The sequence below is a fragment of the Arvicola amphibius genome, chromosome 2 (assembly GCF_903992535.2).
Source record: "Arvicola amphibius chromosome 2, mArvAmp1.2, whole genome shotgun sequence".
NCBI lineage: Eukaryota > Metazoa > Chordata > Mammalia > Rodentia > Cricetidae > Arvicola > Arvicola amphibius.
In genome coordinates, this window is record NC_052048.2 from 76,652,327 (window position 1) to 76,670,247 (window position 17,921).

A 17,921-nucleotide genomic window follows, 5' to 3' on the forward strand; every position below is an offset into this window, starting at 1 on the left:
ACCAAAGATCAGAACTTCAAGGTAATCGAGTTCCATGAAGAAGAGGCGGGGGAGGTAGAGAAAAGGAAGGGGAGAAGGAGAAACTGAGTCAGATTTTTCCCTAGAGTACATTTATGTTTGATAGAAAAAGTATTATCCTAGTAAGAGTTTTTTTGAGCTAAGTCGATGCACCCATCTGGTGGATTTTAGCACAGGCCAGAGCCATGAAAGTCAAAGGACAGGAGGGCCATCCTTCTTCCCACATTGTCCTCTGTTTTCTCATCTAAAAACAAAACAAAGTTTTTAATCCCAGCACTCGGTGGGTAGTGGAGGGGGCGTAGGAAGTTCTAGGAGGTCAGAGCTATATAGAGAGACCCTGTCTCAAAAACAGATAAATAGATAATAAAAATAAAACAAAACATAACTTTACCAGCTTTTATTCTATTGAGTCGCGGCAAGGATCACGAGTAAAAGAAAATCCAAGGCCTGAGAGGCTCAATGAGCAGGAAAGCTCTCCCCTCTCTTCCAGCCCCCTTCTCCACCCTTCCGCCACGCCCCTCCTCCACGCCCCCTCCACGCCCCCTTGGGAGGAGCTCCTCCCCAGCCTTGGAATTAAACTCACTGAGGACCTCGGGCTCGGGACTGCCTGTCCGTGCTTGTCGCCTACTGAACTCGGGCAGCCAGGCAGCTCCGCGTCGCCACGGTAACGTCGCCCCGGCCCCGCTGCGTCCCCTGCTTTCTCCGCGGTGACTTGTCCGAGTCCTGCCTGCTGTCCCGCCCCGGCGGCTCAGTTTGGTTTCCCGGCCTGCATCTTAACGCCAGTTGGGGGCTTTGGGATGGCAGCAGTCTGTGCGGGTGAAGGATTCGCGTTTTCCACCTGCAGCTGGGGTTCGGCAGTGCGGGGAGAACCCCGAAACTCAGGGCAGTGCGCTGTGTTCAGAGGCGCGGGGGGAGGGGGTCGGTGGAGCCTTAGGCGTCTGCGAACTCGCCAGCGGTTCTAGCGCCGCCTCCCATCCTCCACCCAATCGAGCCTGCCTTAAACTCCTACCCTTCTGCTGCTGGGGCCCGAGTCTCCAAGACTTTCCTGACGCAGAATCCAGAATCCCAGCTCAAAGGCAGATATCCCTGTTATTATTTATCGCGTTTGTTCCCGTCTCCATTCTGGAATAAAATCCAGAAAAGTCCCAAAAAGTAATTATCACAATAATGTACTGCAGACGTTTGAATCCAGAGTCCTCACACAACAGTCTAATGAAAGTGCAACTGATTTCTTTTTGAGCTTTGCTAAAAAAAAACAAAACAACAACAACAACAAAAACCTTCAGGTGTGTTTCTTGTAGTTGTTATAGACTGGGAACGCTGTCCCTTGAAGTCATAGGTCAGAATTGTAAGGAGCTTGGGCCTCTATGCTTAACCAGGCCAGCTTCTTATTTCTCACACAGAACTCTCTGGCACGAGCTGAGTTCAAGCCAGGCTCTTTCTTTCCTCAGTTCCTTGTTCAGTCTTTCTTGGGTTGCAGAATCCCGAGACCCACTCTGCTCCGGGTACCAGGTGGTCCATTCCACTGAGAACGGGGCTTTGGGGAAATGGTCCTTTTAGCAGTTCCTTGTAGCCCTATCTGCTTCTGCCCTGTCCCAGCACCTGCACAGTTTGGCTGGGGATTCAGTAGCTCACTTGTGGCATTTCCTTTAGTCTGGTCCGGTAAAGTTATGCAGCGAGGATTTCAGGCCAGTTTGCATAAGCGCTCTTTCCACAGCGTTTTGGAATTCACTGTTATAGCTGCAGGCACTGCTGAGCCTCTGACCTCCAGACCCTGCTTCTGCCTTCTGAGATACTGTGCCTGCCTTTGCTTATCCACTGCATAGGCTTCTGGGGTTGCGTTGCTTTTGTTGTCATGGGCTCCTGTGTGGGGTGACTGCATAACTCAGATTCCTAAAGTCATTTCTGTTTACACACATTGTCCTAGCATGACAGTATCCATCCCAGTTCTATGTAGTAATATTTTGGTTTCAGGCATGTCTAATGCACAAGACTGCAGATAGCGATGAATAAGGCCCAAAATGGAATTGTGCAGTTGTTTTAAAATGTTATGTGACTTCATTTATTCCCTTACCCTTGTAATCTGATGGCACCATTCTGAGGCTTGAACTTTGTAGATAGCCAAGTCATGTTGCAATGTCAGAAGGTCGGACTTGCCTGGTAGATAATTAGCACACCTGAATGCACATGCATTCGTAGGCAGCAAGAGTGGCATGTGGCAGCTGATGTAGAACCACAGGTCTGAGACCTGAAGCAGGAAACCTCAACTTTGGGGCTAGAGATGGATCTCAGTGGCAGAGAAATGGCAGAAAGCAAGGGTCCATCTCCAGGGTTAGGGAGAGGCCAAAACCAGAATTCTTCCAGATCAATATCCGATCTCCCCTTCTCGTGGCAGGGGTGTAGACATGCTGAAGTGGTATTGGGAGTTATGTATAGTCAAGTTGATCACCCTAGTTACTGTGGGGCTTTAACATGCAAACCCCTAAATTCTGCTGTGATCTCTGTCTCATTCTAAGCAACAGAAGGCCCTGAATCCGTGCCAGGAGCCAGAGCCAATTAGCCATGGCTAGAGAGTTTCAAAGGCAGTATTCAAGCTATACTGCTGGCCTTCTAGAATTAGGCTCTGAGGTAGGCCACAGGTTATTGGTAGTAATGCTAACTTTCCTGATTTGGCTGGGATTGAGGGTCTCCTGGGACATGGGACTTCCAGTTTTAAAAAAACGTATTTTGATTAGTATTCATACATGCTTATAACATGTTTTGATCAAATATCTGTCCCATTCCTTCCCCCTCTAGTTCCTCCCTACCACTTTTCCCTCCCAATTTCATGTGCTCTCTCTCTTTAAAAAACAAACAAAAGCCCCACAGAGTCCATTTAGTATGTAGGTCTGGGAGCATCTACTGGAGCATGGGTAGCCTCTCAGAGCCTGCATCCCTGATGAAAACTGACTCCCAGTTACCCATTCATGTAGGTTGTGAATAGAGTAGCAATGATCATGGATGAGCCAGTATCTTTGTAATGGGTTGAGCATCCTTTGGGATGCTCATATGGTAGATTCACATGGCTCATATGGTAGATTCATATGGCTTATATGGTAGATTCACATGGCTCATATGGTAGATTCATATGGCTCATATGGTAGATTCATTTCTAGCTTTTTGAGGAATCACCACACCAGCTTCTATAGTTGTGGCAAAGGCTTGCACTCCCACCAGCAGTGAATAACTGCCCCCTTTCCCCACACCAGCTTTGCCAATCAGATATTCTGGCCTTTTCCCTACTAAGAAGCCTGTCGAAAATGGCAGCTACCTGCTATTGCTATGATCTCTCTCCATTCCAAGGTTTTCTTGGTCATTGGTAAGTGTTGTGGTTCTCTTTTCCCAGCATGCTTCAGTACTTACACCTCAAGGTAATAGGATCAGCGGAGTTGCCTGTTTTGATCAGACGGATCATAATTTACACAAGACTTGACAAAGCTGAGATGAGATTCAAATTAGGGCTGCCAAATCTATGTCTGAGATGCATATCCCAGTGAGTAGTGGCTCAGACTTTAGGCCAGAGGACTGTGGATACTCAGCTTCATCCTGTGGGGTTCCGGGAGCTTGAAGACCAGCCACCTCTGGGGCTCTTCCTCTGCAGGCTTCCAGGATCATGTGGTACACCAGCACCCGGGGAGTGGCCCCACGGGTCAACTTTGAGGGCGCTCTCTTCTCTGGCTATGCACCAGATGGGGGCCTCTATGTGCCAGAGGAGCTCCCACAGCTGGACAGAGAGACCCTACGTCGCTGGAGCACGCTTTCCTATCGCAGCCTGGTGAAGGAGCTGTGTGCCCTCTTCATTGGCCTAGAGCTCATTCCAAGACATGACCTAAATGGTGAGTGTTGATGAATGTCTCTCTCATTCATCCAGACACCTAGATGACTATCTTGCCTTGTTGAGTGACCTGGGACAGGTTGTCTCAAGCTGTAATGTGCAACTAATTTCCCTCAAGGAGCTCAATTTTAAAAGCAGACTCTAATTCAGTAGATTTGGGTATGTCTTAGTTATTTTTTCTATGCTGTGATGAGTCACCATCGAGGCAACTTAGAGAAAAAAAAAGAGTTTATTTGGAACTTACAGCTTGGGATGGTTAGAGTTCATGACCATCATGGTAGGGAGCATGGCTACAGGCATGGCACCAAAGCAGTAGCTCAGTAGCTCATCTTGATCTACAAGCATGAGGCAGAGAGAGCTAACTGGGAGTGATACGGGCTTTTGGAACCTCAAAGTCCACCCAGTTCACTCCAGTGACACTCCTCCAACAAGGCCACACCTCCTAATCCTTCCCAAACAGTTCCACCCTGTGTGGACCAAGCATTCAAACATATGAGTCCACGGGAACCATTCAGAAATCACAGGGTTGGGTGTAAGGATCCTGCCTTTCTATTAAGTCTGACTACAGCTGTTGGTTCCCAGGTGACACTTGGAGTGACAAGAAGAAAATCCATGGGGTAATATTTTAGTCAGCATTTCCGTTGCTGTGGTAAAACACCATGACCAAAGCAATTTGGGGAGGAAAAGGTTTCTTTCAACTACAACTCTATGGTCATGCCCTATTACTGAGGGAAGTCAGGGACAGGAGCTGAAGTAGAAGACATGGAAAAATATTGCTTACTGGCATGTTCCCCATGGCTTGTTTATCCTTCCTTCTTATAAACGCCTGAACCACCTGCCCAGGGGTGACACCACCCCCAGAGAGCTGAGCACCTCCCACATCAGTCGTTGAACCCCCTCAGACTTTCCTACCAGCCGGTCTGAAGGAGGCAATACCACAATTGATATTCTCTTTCCCCAGATGTGTCTAGGCTTGTGTCAAGTTAACAAAAGTCATGGTAGGTTTTGTAGTTGGGGAGGAGGAGGGCTGCACATGACCAACAGCGATGATGTTCCCTGGGCAGGGCTAGACATTTCAAAGTCGGCTCAGACGCGTTAATCTAGAGTCCACATTTTAATAAGATCTCAGGTGTGGTCCATAGCAGACGTTCAAGAAGCTCGGTTCTAGACAGTGACCAAGTTTGTATATCAGCAATGCCCAGGTCCTGGCACCACAGACGGGAGATTTAGTATTGCAGAGAACAAGCTAACAACACTTTGATCTTTAGGGAAGAAAATTAGGAGGCTGAAACTGCTTATTTGATTGACAATTTGATTTTCTATTAAAGTACATGCTTATAAAAAGACTCAGATAAGCTGGAGAGAAGGCTCAGTAGTTAAAGGCACTGGCTGTTCTTCCAGAGAACCTGGATTCAGTTCCCAGGATCCACATACTGGCTCATAACCATCTGTGACTCCAGCTCCAGGGGATCTGACTCCCTCTTTTGGCCTCTTCAGGCGCCGCACACACATGGTACATACACATACATGCAGGCATAACACACATTCATATAAGATAAATAAAAATACAATAAAAAGATTTGATGGTGTAAGTCACAAAACAATCCCACACCAGTTCAGAATTATGAATAATAAAAGGATTATTTATTTAAGGGGAAAACTTACAGATCACTGTTCTAGACAACAGTCCTCTGCACGAACAGGAACAGAGTCTAGCAATTGGAAGCGGGAGCTGGAAGCAAGAGAGCAGGCAAAGCTACTGCTGCTTTTATAGTATGAGAACATGCCCAAGTAGGCTGGTATCTTAAAGGGTATTGGCTGAAGGAGCAGAATGTGCTCCCACAGCAAAGATTAAATTAAAAAGTATGCAAAATGAAAACTAGATGTTTTCTAGAGCCAGTTCTAGCCTCTGGGGTATTTGAGGAATATATGAGCAGCTTAATACATGTCCCCCAAATTTTTCTAGACCTTTACAATTCTGTTCCTAAATATGTCATTTAAGATCAGATTTTCTGGACTTTTTAGCTGGCAATGAGAGATAAAAAGGTTTTAGAGCGCCGGGCGGTGGTGGCGCACGCCTTTAATCCCAGCACTTGGGAGGCAGAGGCAGGCGGATCTCTGTGAGTTCGAGGCCAGCCTGGTCTACAAGAGCTAGTTCCAGGACAGGCTCTAAAAAAGCTGCAGAGAAACCCTGTCTCGAAAAACAAAACAAAACAAAAAAAAAAAAAAAGAAAAGGAAAAAGGAAAAAAGGTTTTAGAGGCAGAAGGAGAACTTGAAGAGGTAATGCCTTCACCTGCTATTCCATCTCTACTCTCACAGATCTGATTGACCAAGCCTTCCACCGATTCCGCCACAGAGATGTGGTCCATCTGTGCAGGCTGAAGAATGGGCTGAACATACTGGAGCTGTGGCACGGGGCCACATACGCCTTTAAGGACCTGTCCCTATCCTGCACAGCTCAGTTCCTGCAGTACTTCCTGCAGAAGAGGAAGAAGCATGTCACCATTGTTGTGGGTGGGTGTGGGGAGGGGCAGGGTCCTTTAGCACCCCAACTGGAATGTGCCCATGCACAGGATTGAACCTCTTAAGGCTCATGCTATCAGTTCTTGTAGATCAGCAGTTCTCAGCCTGTGTGGCCATGTTCCTTTCGGGGTTGGATGACGACCCTTTCACAGGGGTCACCTAGGACCACAGAAAACACAGATATTTACATTGTGATTCATGACAGTAGCAAAATTATAGTTATGCAGTAGCAATGAAAGTAATTTTATGGTGGGGGTCACCACAACATGAGGAACTGTATTAAAAGGGTCACAACATTTGGAAAGTTGAGAGCCAGTTTTTAGAGGGTTTCTAGCCTATTTTTATGCCACAGATTCTGCATTGGTTAATTTTCTCATTGCTGTGACAACATACCCGACAGAAGCCACTTAAGGGAGGAAGGTTTGCTGCTCACAGTTGGGTTTGAGAGTGCGGTTCACATGGCAGGGAAGGCGTGGTGGCAGGGGCTTGAGGCATCGGTCACATTGTCTCAGCAGTCCGGAAGCAAGTAGCATGGATGCTGGTGCTCCTCTTGCTTTCTTGGCTTTATTTTGTCCAGGACCATAGCTCATAGAGTGGTGCTGCCGACATTCAGGGTTGGCCTTCCCTTTTCAGTCTAAGCTTTCCAGAAATGCCCTTATAGACACGTACACACGTATGTTCCCACTCTGAGCCATCTCTCCAGCCCCCCCATGGTGATTCTAAACACCATCAAGTTGACAAGATTAGGTATCATAGTTCCCTTTGTCAGTCTGCTAAAGGATGTGGATACTTCTCATAATAATTTTAGGTGTACAGAATACTCGTTGATATCCTGAATTTTATTAGCATATTTAAGGACCCTGGGCTAAGTACTAAGCACCTATCTTTCAAGTATTTGAAAACTATCTGTTGCTGCATTGGGCACCAATATTTAAAGGTCAATTTCATTCTTTATCCATTCCCCTTGTTCTAAAGGGAGGGGTCGATTTCCTTTCTAGGAACTTCTGGGGACACGGGAAGTGCTTCCATTGAGAGTGTTCAGGGATGCAAGAACATGGACATCATTGTTCTGTTGCCCAAGGGCCTTTGCACAAAGATTCAGGAGCTCCAGATGACCACGGTGCTGAAGGAGAATGTCCATGTGTTTGGAGGTAGGTGCAGGGGCTGAGTGGTCCTGGCTTGATGGCTGTTTTCATAGGTGGGATTAGCTGTATATGGAGGTGCCTTGGCTTAGCTTTGGGAAGATTCTGGGCTTCACAGTTTTCCACACTAGCTGGCACATGGCTTTAAATTTGCACTGTGTTGAATGATTGCAGCTGGTTCAGGTATCTGTCAGGGCTACCTCTGTGCAGGTCCCACATGTAGGCAGCCATATAGAACCATAACTTAGGCCAAGTACTTGCTTAGTTTGGGGCACTAAAGTGTTGTGGGCACAAACGTATTTCATAGTTGAGAGACCATGTCAGTGCGTTTTGGCAGTTCATGCCCTTCCTTAGGGGACAGACTTCTAGGTCATGCATGTAAACAGAGCCAAATATTAAAATATGAAGCTGCTCAGTGCTGCCTGCTACCAGTTCCGCTATAGTTGGTCATATAATGAAGACCTTGACTTTACCATGGGAATGGTAGCTTTAGGGGTTTTACACACTCTGACTATGCAGCCTGGCACTTGATACACTTGATACATAGGAAATGTTCTAATAATCAATCAATCAATAATGACTCTAAGTGGCTGGAGAGACAGCTGAGGGGTTAAGAACACTGGCTACTCTTCTAGAGGACAGGGCTCAAGTCCCAGCACCCACGTGCAGCTCATCACTATCTCTAACAGCAGTTCCAGTGGGATCTGATGCCCCCTAGAGCCTGCATGGGCACTGTATGCACATGGTACACAGACATACATGCAGGCAAAACACCCATGCACATAAGATAAAATAAATTTTAAAATAGATAAATAAAATTCCTTCTACAGCTTGTCTGGGTCCTGGTATAGTCCTGTGGTGGTCTCAGTGAAAATGGCCCCATAAACTCATATGTTTGAATGCTTGGTCCCCAGTTAGTGGAGCTGTTTGGGAAGGATTAGCTGTAGCTTTGTTGGAGGAAGGGTCCCTTTGTTGGAGGTGCGTCACTGGGGATAGGTTTCAAAAGCTCAGGCCAGGTGGGTGTCCAATCTCTCTCTCTCTCTCTCTCTCTCTCTCTCTCTCTCTCTCTCTCTCTCTCTCTCTCTCTCTCTCTCTCTCTCTCTCTTGCCTCGTGCTCATGGACAAGGATGTAAGCTCTCAGCTACCGCTCCAGTGCCATGCCTGCCCCCAGTACTTTAGCCATAGTGGTCCTGGACTCTAACCCTCGGAAACTGTAAGCCCCCAAAATCTCTTTCTTCTACAAGTTGCATTGGTCATAGTGTCTTATAACAGCAATAGAAAAGTAACAAAGACACACAGCAAGTGTGTTACCCAACCGCTGGGTTTATAAAGGTGATCATTTTCATGTATGTTGTGTAATTCCTAAGCACCAAGTACTTAGTAGACACTAGATGTTCGCTGATTATAGTATATATATATATAAAATATATTAAATATTTAAATATTTATTATTAAATATTTAATATATTATTAATATATTATTATATTATTAATAATATATTATTAATATATTAATAAATATTAAATATATTTAATATATATATTAAACTGGAAGTAACAGAAAATCCAACTCAGTCTGTCTGGAAGAACAGTTCCAAGCTTCTGTAACTGCGATGCCCAGGAGTGAAGAAGTAGGCTCTCACTTGGTTGATTCTCAGGCTCAGCATTACCATCAGGAACCCAGTACTTCCCAGACTCTGCTCTGTCCTCCCCAATCCTTCCTCTTGAGGTCACAGAATGGAGACTTGAGGTAACCAAGTCTCCCTTTTCCTCTGGCTCTTCCTTACAAGCAGGGGTGGTTTCTCTCGCTCCCTAGAAAATGTCCTTCTGAGTCTCAGTGAGCTAAATGTCTCACATGTCCATCTTGGATCCAACTCCTGATCCCATGGGGTCATATTGGCTCGGCCTTAGCAAAGCGATGGGCCACCACTACTGGGCTGGGCTGCTGGGTGTGGACATGTGGACTTACACATGGTCCCTGTCTTCATTGCTGCTCTACAGTGATGGGTTTACGGCCCGAGTGGCTGTCCTGGTACTTTCTCCAGTAACCCTCACACATGCACATATATACACCCCACCTTGAGGTATGGATCCAAGTGGAGAATTAGATACAGGTATCATGTAAGGGTCAACCCTGGTGCAATTACTGAGGCAGCTTGATTGGGGTATTGATGTGTTAGACTGGTGGAAAATTTACCCAATAATTCACCCCATAAATTAAACCAATGTGCACAGCTTCAGGGAGAAGTTCTGCCCAAGCAAGCTTACCTAGCACATAGCGGCAGGGATCAGGCCACCCACACTTCATCCACAGGAGAGACGTGACCATTGCCCCTGGGCACCAGTAGGGTTCGTATCTTTCAGTTGAGTAAACACCCGCTTCTCCTTTTCGGAAGAATGAAGGACATACTCTTCATGGAATAGTGAAGGCTTGGAATACAAGGAGAATTTTTTCCCCAATATCCCAGAAGGCTGATTTTAGAATATCTTATTTTATAGAATGCAAGACCATTGGAAGTAGTTCTAACCACATTTTCTCTTCTCCCAAGTGAGGACAAATGCTCAGAGTCACTAGAAAAAGTAGCCTAGATTCTGTCCCCAAGGAGTTTATGCAGAGCCTGGGAAGCCAGGCCAAGCCAAGTGAAAGTGAAGGAAGCAAAGTCTGGGTCAGGAGGGAGAGGATGGGCCCAGCCCGGGAAGGCCTTGGTGGAGCCCGGTGTGACTGCCCGGGCCTCCTGCTGCTCCTGAGAGCTGCCTTCTTCTCTCTCCCTGGCAGCGGAAGGAAACAGTGATGAACTCGATGAACCCATCAAGGCTGTGTTTGCTGATGTGCCTTTTGTCCAGAGGCACAACCTGATGAGCTTGAACTCCATCAACTGGTCTCGGGTCCTGGTGCAGATGGCACACCACTTCTTCGCTTATTTCCAGTGTGCGCCCTCCTTGGACACACACCCTCTACCCCCTGTAGAGATGGTTGTGCCAACAGGAGCTGGGGGTAACCTTGCAGGTAAGGAGACCCAGGGATGCAAATGGACTTTCTAGAAAGCACCCAGCCTTTCAAGCTGTCTTTTGCCTACAAATGTGGAGCAAAAGAAGGCTGTGTTTTTATTCTAAAGAGGACAGAAAACCACGTGGAATGGATGCCCTAGGTTTCTTCCCGCTTGCAGAGGGTGGGGACAGAACAGTCTAGGGTACCGCAGTGGGAGGAGATTGAGGACTCAACCTGGGGGATTTCAGTGGCCTAGCCTGTGCTTACTTGCACAGCAGACAGTAGATGGAAATCAAGGCTCAGCCATAAACAGAGCTCGGTGTCCTTTCCCCAAATCTGCACTTTCACTTCCAACTCCGCCACTGCCTGCTGAGGGACACCTGCTTTGGGCCATAACACAGTGTGTTCTCACTACCCTGGGGCATCAGGAGGTGGCCTTGGCTCTGCCCTGTACTAGCTGAGCATTCGATAGTTACTCAACTGTGAAAGGCTGGCTGATCACATGCTCAGAGCAACCAGTGAGGAGCGAGTCTGGCTGTTGGGCGCGTGTGAACTTTGTCCAGGGAAAGTGCTGTCCAGCTGCCTGGCACCGAACACTAAGGAACATTCTCAAGCATTGACTGTGTACCAGGTGCTGCTGTACTAAGTCCTTTTCATGGGTTAATGATTTCATGGGACTAGGAATCATGGCTGTCTCCTGATGTGCATGGACAGTGGGTTCTAGGACTCCTGCGGGTACCAAAATCTGCAGATGTTCAAGTCCCTTCTGTAAAATGGCATGGTGTTTGCATATGACCTACATACACATATGTGCACCTGAGTACTTTAAACCACCTCTGGATGATGTAAAATAGCATACAGTATGCAGGTGTTATCTAAATGACCATTATGCTGTAAGGAGTATTTGCAAGACAGAGTCTGAATGTTTTTAATACAGGTGCAATTATTTTTTCTTGAGATGGGTTCTCACTATGTAACTCAGGCTGCCCTTGAACTCAGTATAGCCCAGGCTGGCCTGGGAAGTCTCCATCCTCCTGCCTCAGCTTCCCAAATGTTGGGATTATAGGATGTATCACCACAGCCTACTTTGAATAGTTTTGATTCCTGGTCAGTTGAGTCTGCACTCAACTCCCATCTGCATTGTTCTTACCGTTTTAGAATGAGGAACTGGACACAGAGACGTTAGCGTCCCCTGTTTACACAGCTGGTTGGTAGTGGAGCCAGGTTGACAGGCCAGGTAGACTGGAGTCCACATCCTTGCTTTCTCTTGAGAAGGTAATGGTGTTAGCTCTGTCTATGGCATTGCTTCCCTAGGCATCAGGGTAAATTAGGTGAAATAACAAAAGCATCATAGTGGTTAGGAGACTCCTTGGCTTCTTAAAGGAAGACAGAGATGATAGTGGGCTGGCAGCTGGCAAGGACGGATGGTTTCCCTACTACTCAGAGGGTGACACCCAGTGTGCTTCCCTTCAAGCTAGTGATGCCACCTATAGCTGTGCCCTTCATAGCACTTGACACAAAGTAAAACATGGGCAATACCCAGAGAGGACATTCCCATCTGGCATTCTTCCTAAGGACCCATTTGATCAAGTCTTTGGGCGCTCCTGAGCGTCCTTTTTTCCTCATCATTGAAGGGCACTGTAAAGTTTCCGTGAGGATCAAGTGTCACGAGAGTATGAATGGGCTTTACACACTTAAGGGTGATAGTAGTGAATATTCCCACCGCCCTCCAAAAAGTAAGGGTCTAGAGATGGAATCAGTAGGTGGAGTGTTTGCCACACAAGTCTGAGTTTGGATCTTTAGACATAAAACTGGATGTGGTAGCACATGTCTGTAATCTCTCTGCTCCCACAGCAAGATGACAGAGACAGAAGCCCCAGAAGCTGTGTCACTAGCCTGGCGTGTCAGCAATGAGCAATTAGCTACCCTCCCTAAAGCAAGGTGGAAGGCAAAGGCCTGGGCTCTGCAGTTTGGTAGGATTTGTCACCTTCGTCTCCTCTTCCGCAGTGGGTGGCCTCACAAACTTCTTAAGTGTGTTAGTCCCTGGTAGGCAGGGCACAGTTGCCCTCCTCCTTGGCTCTCCCCACTCCTGTGGCTCTTTCCATTTCTCTCTGTTCTCATCTTCAAACAGCACTAGAGTTTGTCCTAAAATCCTGTTGTCTTCCTGTCTTGTCCCAAGCTGGGTGCATTGCTCAGAAGATGGGCCTGCCTATCCGCCTGGTTGTGGCAGTAAACAGCAATGACATTATCCACAGGACTGTCCAGAAGGGAGACTTCTCTCTGTGTGAGGTCGTCAAGCCAACCCTGGCATCTGCTATGGACATTCAGGTGGGCCTGTGGGGGGAGAAGAGCAGCTTCGGGGGGGAACGGGACTTGGACAGGGTTGGAACGAGGGTGACCTGGGACCCTGTCTCTCCACTCAGGTGCCTTACAACATGGAGAGAATCTTCTGGCTGCTCTCTGGCTTTGACAGCCAGGCAACAAGAGCCCTCATGGAACAGTTTGAAAGAACCCAAAGTGTGCACCTACCCAAGGAGCTACATAGCAAGGTTGGTCACTGGCCATATGCGGTGAGGGTGGGGGTGGAGTGTCTCTGCAGCTTCCTTAGCCGGCAGAGTAACGATCTGACATAAGCACGATGGCCGCTGAGTTCAACAAGATGCAGTAGACAGTGTTGATTCAAATGTCTGCTGTCTGGCCTCTAGTAGTTTATTTCAGGCATGCTTAAGCACAGCACAATGTGGTGAACATTATTCTTTTAATGATTAATTCAGGCCCGTGTACACAATAATGCATACATAGATCTCCTTGGAGAACCAAATAAGCTAAATACAGATCAGGCACGACTACATCGCAACTCTTTGTAAGGTCTGTAAAGATTAATTCTATAGATTTACTGATAAGGGCCTGGGGGATAATCTGGTGCACAGAGCAAAGGTCACCAGGCTAGTAAACACATCCACATGCGGCCTTCTAGGTAGACAGATAGTGGTTATTAAATTCCTTCCCTCGAAAGAGCAACCCTGTGTGCTAAACATTCCTCCTATGACATCCCACAGAGGAAGGAAAGGATGCAGCCACTGGACAGACTTGGGGTTGGAAGTCTGAGCAATGGAGGGGAAGCCAGGAACTTCACAGCTGGCACTGATTGGATGAGGGGAGTTGTGAACACTAAGCCAGCTTTATAAATATGGCGCCTCAGTTTCCTCATTTGGAGAGCAGGGATAATAAGAAAGCCTGTCTCATGAGGCTGCTGTGAGCTTTGGATGATTAGATACACGGGAGGCACTTTCCAGACTGCTGGGAATGTATAACTCCATGCAGTCACTAGTTTCATTTTTATTTATTATTGTTGTTAACTTGCAATAATAGCAACACAAAGTCATTCTGCCCTTCAGGTATGGACAGAGACTATAGCTCTTTCTGGCCCTCATCTCTCTCCTTTGTCTCTGTCTCTCTGCTGCAGGAGGAGAGACTCTGTTTAGTTAATAAATACGTTTTATTTATATCAGGAAACTAGTTAGAAAGCGTTGCTTTTATTTGAATGCAGCCTGTGATACCTTAAGCTTCTGTACCTTGTTCCCACTGGGTGGCCCTGCTGGCTCTGCACCCCTACCCCGGGTGACTGGGACAGCTACCCCACCCCGGGTGACCAGGACAGCTACCCCGACCAAGGGTGACCGGGACAGCTGCCCCACCCCAGGTGACCGGGACAGCTGCCCCACCCCGGGTGACCAGGACAACCCCCTTGCTGCAGCTCTCATCATCACAAAGCTCTAGGATGCGCTCCATCTAGACTGCACAGTCTGATTTTACTTCATTGTCCTCCACTTTAAGAGAATACTCATTTGCCAACTTGGTCTTCCCAATTCCTTTACCTTAGTCCTTTACATGATATAGTTACTCTTGGTTAGTGTCCCTCCTGAAGGGTTCTTCTCAAAACTGGGTATAGTTATCTGACCTGAGTTATGCCCTTGAAGACTAAAGTGGGACTTCCTTCTTTTAGAATCTATGCTGCTTCAAAAACTTTCCATTATTTTTATTTAATATTTATGAATGTTTACCTGTGTGTATTGTATGTGTACCTTATGCATGCAGTGCCTGTGGAAGCCAGAAGAGGGAATCATATCCCCTGGAACAGGAGTTACAGATGGTTGTGAGCCACCATGAAGGTGCTGAGAACCAAACTTGGGTCCTCTGCAAGAGATAACCAAGCCATCTCTCCAGCCCTATGCTGCTTTTGACTTAGCCAAACATTAGTTTGTTTGGCCCATGATTTGTGTCATGGAATCAGTGTTCCTTCTCCTTATGTGAGACACTGGTCATCATATCCTCTGTTTCTTCATTTTCTCCCTGGCTGTACTCAGAGGACACTGTATTTGCTGGAAGGGTATCCATCCATCCATCCATCCATCCATCCATCCATCCATCCATCCAATCTGTCTGCTATGGTTCAAGAACTAGGTTAGGTGCTGGGAATACAAAGAGAAAATGCAGCTGTCACAGTAAGTGATGTATGTAAGTGGTAGAGTACATATTTAGTATGCATTAGGTCCTGCATTCAATCATCAGAAGTAGGAAAAGGAGGAAGATGAGGAGGAGGATGAGAAGGAGGAAAAAAATGTTGGTTGCTGGGGCTGGAGAGATGGCTCAGAGGTTAAGAGCATTGCCTGCTCTTCCAAAGGTCCTGAGTTCATTTCCTAGCAACCACATGGTAGCTCACAACCATCTGTAATGAGGTCTGGTGCCCTCTTCTGGCCAGCAGGCATACACACAGATAGAATATTGTATATATAATAAATAAATAAATATTTTAAAAAATGTTGGTTGCCATTTCTGACCCTAATCAGGAAATATCTATATAAACAATCTATGGACCACTTGGTCTCTGATGACACTGAGTACATGAATAGTGTTTGCTATGTTGTAAGAACGCAGCTCATCTTCAGGAAATTATCTGGGGTTCTGAATGCTCAGGGAGACTGAGAAGGGAGCTTTCCTCGGCCTGTGAGCACTAGGAGGATTTCTAGGGAAGGTACTCCTCAGCAGGGTAGGAACTGACCGGGTAGCTCTCACACCACAGGCAGTTTGAACACCTGTGACTTGTGTTGTATCCGGCTGTAGAACAAGACTGTGTGTTAGTTTGATTCATGATCTAAATACATTGGGGTGTACCCAAAACTTCTACAAATCCTTCTGCTAAAGAAGCTCAAAACTATAATTGAGCCTGGTGGTGGTTGCTCACTCATTTAACCCCAAAATTTGGGAGGCAGAGGCAGGCAAATCTCTGTCAGTTCGGGGCCAGCATGGTCTACAAGAGTTAGTTCCAGGACGGGCTCCAAAGCTACAGAGAAACCCAGTCTCGAGAAAAAACCAAAGGAACTGTAATTGGCTCAAAACTCGGAAACTGATTCTACTCTGAGCCGGGTCAGTATTGAGTCTAGCATTCATCTGAGTCCTGGTGCTGGCGTGGCTGTGGATACAGCAGGGTTTAACCTGATTTCCTGGTGCTGTCTGTGGAGACAGCAGGGTTTAGTCTGAGTCCTGGTGTTGGCTGTGTATACAGTGAGGTTTAGTCCTTCTGTGATTCACCAGTCCTGACATTCACCCCTGTCTTCTGACCTTTCAGCTTTCAGAGGCAGTGACATCCAGGTCGGTGTCTGATGAAGCCATCACCCAGACCATGGGCCGATGTTGGGAGGAGAATCAGTACCTGCTGTGCCCCCACTCAGCCACAGCGGTGAACTACCATTACCAGCAGACTAACAATAGGCAGTCCAGGTACCAGCAGTGAGGTCTGGGGCACGGGGACATAGCTCTTCTCTAGGCAGGGCTTGGCAAGACTAAGGATAGTGATATTGGTGAGCATTGGGTTCTGTGCCCCAAGCTACAACTGCACTTAGAAGAGGTGTGAACTATATCCAAGGTCATGAGGGGAGGTGATGCCTGAGCTGGGCCTTCATCGGGAAACTTTGCAGACTTATCCAGGTAAGTTCAAGGTACTAATCATGTCTCTGTCTTGTTCCCCGCCCCTAACCTTTCCTCTGGTCCTCCTTCCTCCATCTTCTCCTTCCCCATCATTCTACCTGTTCTCTCCTGTCCTGCCTCATCTTCAGTACCATCCCCCGGTGCTGCCTGGCCCCTGCCTCTGCAGCTAAATTCCCAGAAGCAGTCAAGGCTGCTGGACTGACTCCGCAGACTCCTGCAGAGATCCTAGCCTTGGAGCATAAGGAGACGCGCTGCATCCCGATGCGGAGAGGAGATGACTGGATACAGATGCTGCGGAACACAATTGAGGGCCTGTCCCAGCGGTGGGAAGGTTGTGCTGTGAACCCCTCAGAATAGCCAGGCTGCAACTGGCTTGAAAACTCTTGTCCCAGGACTGACTGGGACAAGATGGCGCAGTAATTAAGAACTCTTGCTCTTGGGTCTTCCAGAGGACCCAAGATTAGTTCCAAGTACCCAAGTCAGGTGGCTCACAACCATGTATGACTCTAGCTGTAGAGGTTCTGACACCTCTAGCTTCTGTGGGCAGTACACTCATGTGCACAGATACACATACAGACACACATGCCTACCTATAATATAGAATAATGAAAATAAATCTTTTAAAGAAGTTCCTTGTCCCAGTTGGATGTGGTAGCACATGCCTTTAATTCCAGCATTTAGGAAGAGACAGACAGGTCTCTGTGAGTTCCAGATCAGCCTGGTCTACATGGAAAGTTCCAGGGCAGCCAGATCTATATGGTAAGTTTGTGCTTTTAAGAATATGTTCCTGTCCCAGGGAGCTTTGCCCTTGAACAGCTCATGTCCCAGCTTCTGGGGAAAGCTGCTGTAGGTGTTTCCTGGGAATCTGCTCACTTGGCTTTATTCTGTGAGGGGAAGAGTGAGCAGCTGGGGTAGAGGGTGGCAGATCTTGAAAGGCTCAGCAGGATCATTCTTAATATGCAAGTTTCTGGAAATGCACCTGATGAGCCTTGGATTAGGGTCAGCTTTAGGGAGCCTTAAAAGGTCTCCGCCTTTAAGACTCTCTTTCAGGGTTCAATTAAAGACACCATGACTAGCTAAAAGGGGCTCAAAATCTGAGGGTAAAGATTTGAGGGGTAAGAAATCTACTCACAACAGGATTCAATCGTCTGTCCATGTTTGTTTATTCTTCTATCTTCAATACATCATTTCTCATGGTTCCACCCGTTACTTGTTCTCCTCTCTCTATATTTTCTTAGTTCCTCATGGTTCCTTAATTCTACATCGTTCCTCCTTGTCCTTAGTTCTACCCGTTACCAGTGCTCCCAGTCATATATACTCTTAAACCCAGCAATTCCCCAGCCCTAGCAGGTTTCAGGGCCAGTATTCTTTTGCCCTATAGAAAAT

General features: G+C 47.0%; 1 protein-coding gene across 1 annotated transcript; it reads left to right on the forward strand.

The window, feature by feature from the left end:
* Window positions 1-565: 565 nt before the first annotated feature.
* On the forward strand, window positions 566-17,163 carry Thnsl2 (threonine synthase like 2). Its single transcript, XM_038317916.1, has 9 exons — window positions 566-682; window positions 3,659-3,893; window positions 6,213-6,407; window positions 7,415-7,567; window positions 10,335-10,565; window positions 12,727-12,875; window positions 12,971-13,096; window positions 16,177-16,328; window positions 16,664-17,163. Exons 2-9 carry the CDS (start codon window positions 3,671-3,673, stop codon window positions 16,890-16,892), a joined length of 1,458 nt encoding a protein of 485 aa, XP_038173844.1. The 5' UTR covers window positions 566-682; window positions 3,659-3,670; the 3' UTR covers window positions 16,893-17,163.
* Window positions 17,164-17,921: the final 758 nt, after the last annotated feature.

Coding starts and splice junctions, on each gene's coding strand:
- Thnsl2 (XM_038317916.1), top strand. CDS start 3,671: ATGTGGTACACCAGCACCCGGGGAGTGGCCCCACGGGTCAACTTTGAG. Junction 3,894..6,212: donor TCCAAGACATGACCTAAATG/GTGAGTGTTGAT, acceptor CTACTCTCACAG/ATCTGATTGACCAAGCCTTC. Junction 6,408..7,414: donor GCATGTCACCATTGTTGTGG/GTGGGTGTGGGG, acceptor TTTCCTTTCTAG/GAACTTCTGGGGACACGGGA.